The following is a 9764-nucleotide window of genomic DNA, read 5'->3' on the forward strand; positions in this document are numbered from 1 at the left end:
TTAATTTTTATTACTGATGTACGAAAAATCTTATTTGAAAGTGTGATTTGTAACTTTTTTTTGTATAATGTACCTTATTATAAATCTAGATGAACCGAATAATTTTTAAATAGTTGAGTGTATAAAACAAAACACAAGAACTGAAAAAAATAATAATAAATTAGATAAAATTTTATTTGAACCAATTAAATGATTCAAAGTCCAATAAATTTTTACCTGTAAAAATTATCCATTAAAATCGAGATCCTTTTAAACAAAAATGCCTCTAAACCAATAAACCATTTGATCAAGTTTAAATCTAAATAATAAATATGTGATTATATTAATTTAGACTATAACAACCCAAAATTGACTTAGTGGGATCATTGATCACTCCTAACAATATCCATGAAACAACTGTTATATGTAAATCAACCACTAACACTATCATTACAGAACTAGGAGGACTGCGTATCAACTATAAAGATGATTGGGACATTTTGAAGAGAACTTTATCCATATTTATCTGCAACAAATTAATAATTAAAGTCTTTCTGATAAGCTTGGATAGTTGATCTTGTTATGTACACTCAAAACACAGACTTGGTTTGAATTTTGGTGAAGTCACAACACAACAACTAACCCATTCCCATGGCTTTCCTACTGGCATGAAAAACATGTGGACTTTGAAACATTTATAAAACATATCAGAGTATTTTATTCTTATAACCCACATGCAGATCAATAATTCTTTGAGGAGTAGAGTAAGTATTACCAAGGAGTAAGGACCCACCCTAATAAGTAACTAGCTTGATTCCCACCAAGAAAGTCACTTGCAAATTGTTTCAAAATGAGGATTTTGTTGAAACAATCAAGAGGAAATGAACAATTTTGTCCCTAAAATTATCACTCGCTATCACTTTATTCTCTAAATTTAACGAAATTTTAAAAGAAAAATCATCAAAACTATAATTTGTCACAATTTAATTTTTCTACTAATTCAAATCTGTTTTCTTTAATGAAAGTACTCGTAAAGCACAATAATGTCAAATGTGAAGTGTGTCACATGATATATATTGCCTCATATATATATATATATATATATATATATATATATATTATTTTGTATTATTTCGTCATTGATATTTTATATGATGTTGACTTATTTTCATTTGTCTAATATTTTTATTTATCAAATTATTAAACTATTAAAGTTATTTTAAATAAATAAATATTAAACATCAATGTTAATTAAATTAAATTCATTCAAATGAATATTTTATTTGACAAGCTATTCAATTCATACATGTTATTGAATTATTCAATCAACAAAGAAGCATTAACATAACTAAAAAAATAAATTAAGTACACAATGAAAACTAATTCCGTGTTAAAACAAAAACCAACTTCTTATAATTTTATGTTAAGAAAAGTAGTTATTGTTGCTTGTTGTGATTGAATAGATTTTGCCCTATTTGTAACCCTTGTTAATTTGTTACTCGCACAATTCATTTGTTTTTCTTTTTCACAAAGGGTTGCAAATGATTTTATCAGTTTGGGCTTGAGGCCCACATATAAGCCCATGAGTAACAACAGAGTGAGCCTCATCATTGGACCCAAAATAACAACGAAAGTGATGGTTGATGATATATACACCTCCATTTTTTTATACATACACCCCCTTTTTAAAAAAAAATATTAAATTCTTAAATTATCTTTAATATTATTTGGAATAAAAAAAATATTCTGAAAAGTGTTTTTCAAAGATTGATGATATATACACCTCCTTTTCAAAAAAAATAATTAAAATTTTAAAATATTTTTAATTTTTTTTTTTAATTTTACATTCACAATATTTAATTTAGTACTTTTTTTTACAGATCTTTCTTTTTTTTTCTTTTTTCTTTTTTCAATTTTTACATGCACCCCGTTATCTTTCTTTCATCCCACCTATTTTGGTAGCATGTAAAAATTAAAGCAGAAAAAAAAAAAGTGTGTGAAAAAAAAAGAAAAAAGTAGAAAATTGAAAGTTAAAAGTATAAAATTAAAAAATATGTATAATATTTTATAATTTTTTAAAAAAAATAAAGAAGGTGTACTTATAAAAAAAAATAGGAGGTGTATATATCATGAGCTTCCGGAAAAGAACTTTCCGTCAGAATAATTACGGAAAATACTTTCCGTAATACTAAAATTACTATTCCGGAAATAACTTTCTGTCAAAATAATTATGGAAAATACTTTCCGTAACACTAAAATTACTATTGCGAAATTTTTTTTCCAGAATATTAACAGTGTGTGTATTTGTTACCATAATTCCGGAAAGAACTTTCCGCAATAATAATTTTAGTGTTATGGAAAGTACTTTTCATAATTATTCCGATGGAAAGTTATTTTTGAAATAATAATTTTAATATTCTAAAAAGAACTTTTCATAATTATGAACAAATACACCTCCGAAAAAACTTTCTAGAATAATTTTTTTTTATTCTAAATAATATTACGGATAATTTAGGAATTTATTTTATTTTTTTTTAAAAAGGGGGTGTATGTATATAAAAATGGAAGTGTATATAATATATATCATCAGCCGAAAGTGAATAGTGCCAAATTCTCTTCTTCCCTGCCAAGTATAACCGAAACGCGCGTCGATGCTGTTCGTGTTTAAAATCCGAAACGACGTCGCTTAGGGCGACCTTAGTTTCACACTCCTTCTGCACCTTCTCCCGCACATTCAACTTGTCTAAACCCTAAATCACCGTTCATCAAACCCTAACCACCCGATTTCAATTCCGACAATCCTTCACCGGAAATCAATGTCCAATTGAAGCCCCGAGAAACAGTTATGGACGTGAAGGCGTTGGCGAAATCAAAGAGAAGCCACACGCAGCACCACAGCAAAAAGGCTCACCACAGCCACAAGCCCAAAGCCCCATCATCGTCTTCGGGCCCAAATGACGCTGCGAAGGGCCCATTGGGGAAGCAGCAAGTGAACGAGGAGAAGAAGAAGAAGAAGAGCCACGGGTCTCGGTCTCAGGGTTCTTCTGCGCTTCCCGCGAATTGGGATCGCTACGAGGAAGAGGAAGATGAATTGGAATCTGAAATTGCGAGCAGAACCGTCGATGTTGTATTGCCTAAAAGTAAAGGTGCCGATTATCGCCACCTTGTTGCGGAGGCTCAGTCCCATGCGGAGACGAGCCTAGAGGAGTTCCCTGCTTTCGATGATCTTGTTCCGGGTATGCGTTTTGCGCGATTCATCACTGTTCGTAATTGGGTCAAATTTTAGTATATGCCTGGAATGTGGTTTTTGAAGGGAAAGAAAACATGAGAGATTCTTTTATTTTTACTGTTTCTAATAAATGTTTTTAATTTAATAGTTTTTAAATAAAATGCTAATAGATTAAATATTGTTATTTTTTCATAAATAGGATCTAATTTTCTAAATTTTGAAAAAGATTAATTTTCATTGTTAAAAATTTGTAATTTATTCATGAGATGATGTGTATGGTTGGTAGATAATCATGTTGAAGTTAGATGCTTGGTTCTCAAATCTATGGGCATGTTTAGATAAGTTTTTCCATGAGTACTTCTAGAAGAGACAAATGGAATGACAAATTGAAATAAGCTTAATAAGATTTTAGTGAAGTTAATAGGAGAGTTTCTACAAATTAGCTTATGAAGAAGCTTATTTCACTTTTCTTTCCGTGAAGTGTATTTAGAGAAGTTTATCCAAATTGACTCTCCAGGAGAATGATTATTGGAAAAAGTTAATTCCTTAGATAAATCTCATATCTCGTGCCATTAATCTTTTGGGGTTCACCCAGATAAAGATTTGTATACACTTAATTAACTAGAAATGATGTTAAGCATGATCTTGGTTTTTGTTTTTGTTTTTTTTTTTCTCAGTAGGATAGATTACAATGAGGGTAACAACGATAGGACCTAAGACTTTATGCACATTATTTCAATCCTCACCACTAGGCCAATTCTGATGACTTATGATTTTGGTTATTATAAAAGTTAAGAAATATTCTTATTTATTTATTTATGTTTTTGGATAGGGAACAATTGTACTTATTATCTTTACACTGTCAATTTATTCTAATTAAATTCATTTAAAAATAAAAGAATTGTTATTTTTTCCCCTAAAATCCAACTGCCAAACATTTGGGGAGTGTTTGGTGTTCTTTTATGATTAAAATTATTTATGTGATATTATTTTACAGGGGAGTTTGGTGTGGGATTGAGCTCTATGCTTGGGGTCAGAGGAGAGGGCATCGTCTCATGGGTTGGAGATGATAATTTTGTTGTAGAGGATAAGACAAGTGGAAATCAGGAGGTAATTATTCAGTCCCTTAACTAATGTTGATATGATTACAAGTTGATGCACATGTTTAGTAATTATTTGTGAATCTAGTAAAGATAGATCTGATCTTAGGATTTTACTAGTCATTATAGTGTGAGCTTGGGCATCTTTAGTAAATTAACATCGAGAATCAATGAGGTCAGCTTCAACTGCGTTTCTGTTGCATGTAACCTTAAAAATTGCTTATTAGTAAGTAGTCGTTATACCTGAAGTGCTGTTATAGTATTTTTCTACTGGCGTCCAATTGTATTATAACACTATATTTGTTTGAAATTTCTATTGCTTTATTGATGAATTAACATCTCTGAAGTTAGCATTAAACATATGGGATGCAATATATTGGCCATAAGCTGTTCCAATTTGTTTGGCACGTATTCCTTAGGGTAAAATTTTGAAACGAAAGTTTCTTTATGCTTGCCACACAACTGTAAGATGTTGAAAGTTACAATCTGCATTTGAGTATAAGACACTTTTTATAGTTTTATTTTTCCGAACAATTTATTTTCCGCAAAAGATTGTTATTTGGAATTAGATTTCTTCTATGTAAAATAATTGTAGAATTGTTGTTGATCTTTGTGATTTCTCCAGCATTCTTATCGTGACCTGCCTTTGCAACGTTATTATATCTCGATTATTTTGCTGCATGTTATGATCCAACATCATTTACTATTTGCCTTACTTACCTTGAATTGTGTTTTCATGCAGACGTCATTTTTGTCCTTGAATTTGCATGCTCTAGCTGAAAATCTTGCCAAAGTTGACTTATCAAAGAGATTATTCATCGAGTCTGACCTATTACCCCCTGAGTTGGTATGTTTACTCTCTAAATTGTTCTTGAAAATTGTGTGGTCGGCTTTCTTTTTGTAATTGTAAACATCATAGCAATATAGCATTAACGATAGGTTGTCTTTCAAAAAAAAAAATTTCATCTGGTTTATTTACTTAATTTCATATTTCTCTTTTCCCCTCCAAGGTTTGGGCAGACGCTGGGCCCAGAGTGCAGCATAGTTATTTTACAATTTTACTCGGTTTTAAATTTGACCTAACATGACCAATATTGGCTCACATAAGTGATAGCGGCTTATGTCCCTCGACTAAGATGTCCAAAGTTTGAATCCTGGTGTTGAGTATAAAATAGACTTTGTTAGGAGGGGAATACCTACTTTGTGTGTGCTCATAGTCCTTGACAGAGATTAGACTGCTTCCAACAATACATATTTCATACCAATATTATGGTTAAAAAAAAAAATTACCTAACATGCATTTTTTTTCAGGATTTTTTCTGTTTTAAACTAAGGATTTTATTTTTACCATCTAATTGAAGTTACATTATCAAACCATGCACGATGTTATAACGTAATAAAAGGGTTTGAAAAAGCTTATTCTTGTGTGTCCACTAAATGTGCAACACTATTTCCCTGCATGTGGGAATTAAATAATTTGAATCCCTTGTATGTTTACTGATCCTACGAGCAGAACCTACTTTTAAAGAGAAACACATAGGGACTCCAAGAGTTCTTGCTCTGTAGCATTATATACCCCAGTTAGTTTCCCAAGTGACTTCAGCTATAGCATTAACAATTTAGTTAAAGCGGGAATTTGGAAATACCGAAATAGTGATGGCGAAAATAGTTAATGTGGCATACATTCCATGACACAAAGCAAGCTGTTAAGAAATTTTCTTGTTGTACAACACTTTTTGTTTCTATGCATCACGGAAAGACAAACAGGTAAATTGAGCCACCTGTTGATAGGGCCTGCCAGAGCCATAATGCACAACATTTCCATATCATCTATATACTGAAACATAGCCATATATGCTTTATATCAATTGTGACATTGAATTCGTGCATGCATGGGCTATGATCATACAGTGCTATAGAATATAGTAATGAAAGCAATAATCACAAGTTTTTGGAAACTGGTGAAAGTTTCTGAACTTCAGCAATGTTCTTCACTAAGAAATTACCAGCATGGGTATCCTGTTATTTGACATGGAATTTTAAGTTAGAGTGATAGAATCATATTATATTTCCAATTATATGCCCTGTGAAATCCAATAATAAGTTACTAGATGAAATTCACTTATATATCGTCTGCAAATCTGTATTTGCTCCATTAATGCAGTTTAACATGCAGTGTGCGGAAGAGTTGGCAGTGGACAGCAATGAAGAACACAAGGAGCTGGAAACTAAAGAAGACAGTGAACTAGACAATAGGATCTCTAAAGAATTAAATTTAGATGATCTTGCTGCAGACCAGTTTGCATCATCTAGTTCCAGCAGCAGTAGCCATGCCACTTCTACGTTCCCCTTGTCCAACGACTTTTACATTCCTGTGAACTCTGTCAATGCTGAATTTCAGCAAATTAGCAGTTCTGGTAAAAATAAAGCATTTTTTCTAAGCTCAGAAGCTGATTTACATTCTAATGAAGATACAAGACAGAAACAGAACTCAACATTTGAGGCCACTGCTGCTGAAAAAGAACTGGATATGCTTCTAGATTCACTTAGTGAGACTAAGATTCTAGATTCTCCTGGCTTTAAGTCCAATACCGCGATTCCGGTTTCACTGGGAGTCTCTTCAGTGTATCCCCCTCAGAATTCGAAGAAAGATTCAGTTTCATCAAAAATTGCATCAGTTACTGCTAGTCTAGATGATGCACTTAACGACTTGCTAGAGAAAACATCCACTTTGATGAATCCAAATGTTTTATCAAGGCCACATGAAGAAAAGCCTGTCCATCACAGCATGCAATCTTCTTCACATTCTGGAAGCAAACCCAAAGTGGCAGATGATTTTGATTCATGGTTTGATACACTTTGATTTGACAAGTCTTGTAATTCTTGCTAATGTGTAGCATAATGGGTTCATTACTGCTTATACGAGAGTGACCTTGTATTTTTCCACCAGATTCTGGATGAAAAGTGACCTTTTTCGAGAAGCAGGTCTGATGCGATAAATTGCCCCCGTTTGGTAGAGGTTAAACAATGAATACAGTTAAAACATTATACCATTGTGTACAGAATTATGCTTACAAAACAATTCCAACTTATTCATTTTTAATCAGTGTTATTGAATGGCGGGACTATGGTGGGATTTTCTTAGGCCACCATAGAAAGGTGGTGTGGTGGGTTTTGCATGACTTCCACGGTGGTGTGGTCGCAAAACCTGAAGCGGTTATGGTGTCTAAGAATGTCATGGTGGGAATGTGCTGCAAATTTGTCACAGGGAAAGGTATAAGGGTATTAGGTCATGTGACCTAATCCAAGTCTAGTGCGAAAAGGATTTAAAACCCTAAAAAATTTAAAAGATTAAATGGGTCATTTGACCCAATATAAACCCAACCTAGTAAAATTATGAAAAGCCTTTTTTAAAAAAAAAAAAAAGAAAGAAAGAAATGGGTTGGATTGAGTTTAGTTGCATAACTTGACTCAACAGAACAAAAACTTAAAAATAGCTAATCTATAGGGACTAAATATAGTTGTGCAACACTCTTTAAAATCTTCTTTGCGAGTTCCTCCATACATAACCAACTTTTTGAGTTAACACATAAAATTTTGATTATTTGCTCGTTTTTCACTTGAAGTATTAAGTATGAACTTTACTTTTAACCTATTCACAATGACATATACATGTGACATAAAAGATAAATTTTGATATAAAATTTTTCTCAATTATATTTTGTTAATATTTTGCTAATATTATTGTTGAAATTCACAATGTAGAGTGATTATTTTACAAACACATAATAAATATTTCTTACTTTTACAATAATTTGCGCATTTGGTAAGAAAAAAAAATTGATGTCGACCTTAAAAATGTCAGCATAATACATTAAAGTTCATGCATTAAATCTTAAGAGACATTAGATAGGAGAAAGTAAAGATCTCGTAATAGGCCAATAAAACAAGTCAACCTACTTGATGTAGGGACAATTGGATGATTCAAATCCAAACAATAAAAAATGACACACAAAAACGATTCCAAAAAACGTGAAAATAAAATATGAAATCAAAGTCGAACACAAAAAAAAGTTTTAATTAAAACTTAGAAACTCAACAAAGTACCCAACATACTTTGACCCAAAAATACAAATATTAAAACCAACATTTCAATCCATCAAACTTCAATAACATTCACTTCAACAACTTCAACCTTGTCAGGAATATGGTAAGGTTCAAGTACCTTGGCTTTATTTGGAGCAGCTTGAGTTGGTGGAAGATTTTCATTAGTCATCGTTGGGACAACATCAAAGGTTGACATAGATAAACTCGGAGTAGAGACATTTTGAGATCTTACGAGACACAATGGAACAAAAACCTTTAAATTATCAACATATGCTTCCCACACTTCCATTAACTCAACAATAATGGTCTAGGCCATTTGAGTTTAGCGGGAACTAGAGTTAAGACATTTTGTTTGGTTGGCACCGTTCTCAAAAGACTTTAACATCCTAGTTTCCCAAGTTTCCTCTAGATCTTCAAGTGTGGATTGGAGATGATCGTGCCCCATTTGAAAACTAGTCACAATCTTAACAAAACTAAACATAATTCTCTTAAACTTTTAATTCATTGATTTCCATGGTCATTTGTTTGTATACATGGTCAACCTCATCTTGATCTTTTTCCAAAAGAGAAATCTAAGTTGACTAATTTGCCTTCTTCTTCGAGTACTTCTCCTCTAACTGACAATGCATTTCCTCAATGACATTATGTTGGTATAAGAGAAGTAAAATCCATAGAAATTGGCCACAACAAATCAGTCCAAGGTTAATGGAAGGGACAACACTAGTAGGAAAAGTGCTATAGCTCGAAATGTCCCTAGAAATTTGTGTTCACTTTTTGTGTCTTTCAAACAGATGATTTCGGATGACCGCAAGGAATACATCTATCCAACTCAACTCAAGATTGTTCGTGTATGTGTAGAGTAACAACTTAGGAAGAATTTGAGGTAGATTACTTCTTAGAAGCCTCCACAGTTTTGGAAACTTGACAATTATTTTGAAGAAGGATCTGTTTTATTTATGTAAAAGTAAGCAAATGAATCAAAATGTGTAAAAGTTGAGTAAGGGAAAGTGGAGATAAAAAGGATACGATCTTAGGGTGAGGTAAGGAAAGTTTGATAATGAAAAACAACAAAATGAGGAAAAAAATGAAATTGAAAATGACACAAACAAAAATGATATACATGGTGGATTTTGCTAGAAGACATGGACGTTGTCAAAGGTCATGGACAATGATAGAATTGTGAGAAAAGCTTGTCGAAAATGCTTGGAGCATCGCCGACGTTGTTTGGAGAAAGTTGATGATAGGCTTTGGAAAATAAAAAATGAGAGCATGTAAAAGTCAAATAGAGAACTATGAATGTTTGAAAATACCTTTTTCATCAATTATAGATTGAACTGGTATAAATGTCT

General features: G+C 32.2%; 1 protein-coding gene across 2 annotated transcripts; it reads left to right on the top strand.

Moving 5' to 3' along the window:
- The first annotated feature begins 2560 nt into the window (after nt 1-2560).
- LOC109805390 (phosphorelay protein) lies at nt 2561-7411 on the top strand. 2 transcript variants are annotated; one of them, XM_083062272.1, is made up of 4 exons: nt 2561-3215; nt 4206-4318; nt 5051-5155; nt 6473-7411. In XM_083062272.1, exons 1-4 carry the CDS (start codon nt 2825-2827, stop codon nt 7169-7171), a joined length of 1308 nt encoding a protein of 435 aa, XP_082918398.1. In that variant the 5' UTR covers nt 2561-2824; the 3' UTR covers nt 7172-7411. The 2 variants fall into 2 exon arrangements, with proteins under 2 accessions (XP_082918398.1, XP_020223035.2); XM_020367446.3 differs by having other exon boundaries at nt 2562-3215; nt 6485-7411.
- Nucleotides 7412-9764: the final 2353 nt, after the last annotated feature.

Source organism: Cajanus cajan, chromosome 8 (genome assembly GCF_000230855.2).
Source record: "Cajanus cajan strain Asha chromosome 8, NIPB_CcT2T_4, whole genome shotgun sequence".
Lineage (NCBI taxonomy): Eukaryota > Viridiplantae > Streptophyta > Magnoliopsida > Fabales > Fabaceae > Cajanus > Cajanus cajan.

What these genes read in the sequence shown, in the direction of transcription:
- LOC109805390 (XM_083062272.1), top strand. Translation starts at nt 2,825, where the DNA reads ATGGACGTGAAGGCGTTGGCGAAATCAAAGAGAAGCCACACGCAGCAC. An exon ending in AGACAAGTGGAAATCAGGAG is followed by an intron (nt 4,319 to 5,050) that starts GTAATTATTCAG and finishes GTTTTCATGCAG; the next exon opens with ACGTCATTTTTGTCCTTGAA. An exon ending in ACCTATTACCCCCTGAGTTG is followed by an intron (nt 5,156 to 6,472) that starts GTATGTTTACTC and finishes CCATTAATGCAG; the next exon opens with TTTAACATGCAGTGTGCGGA.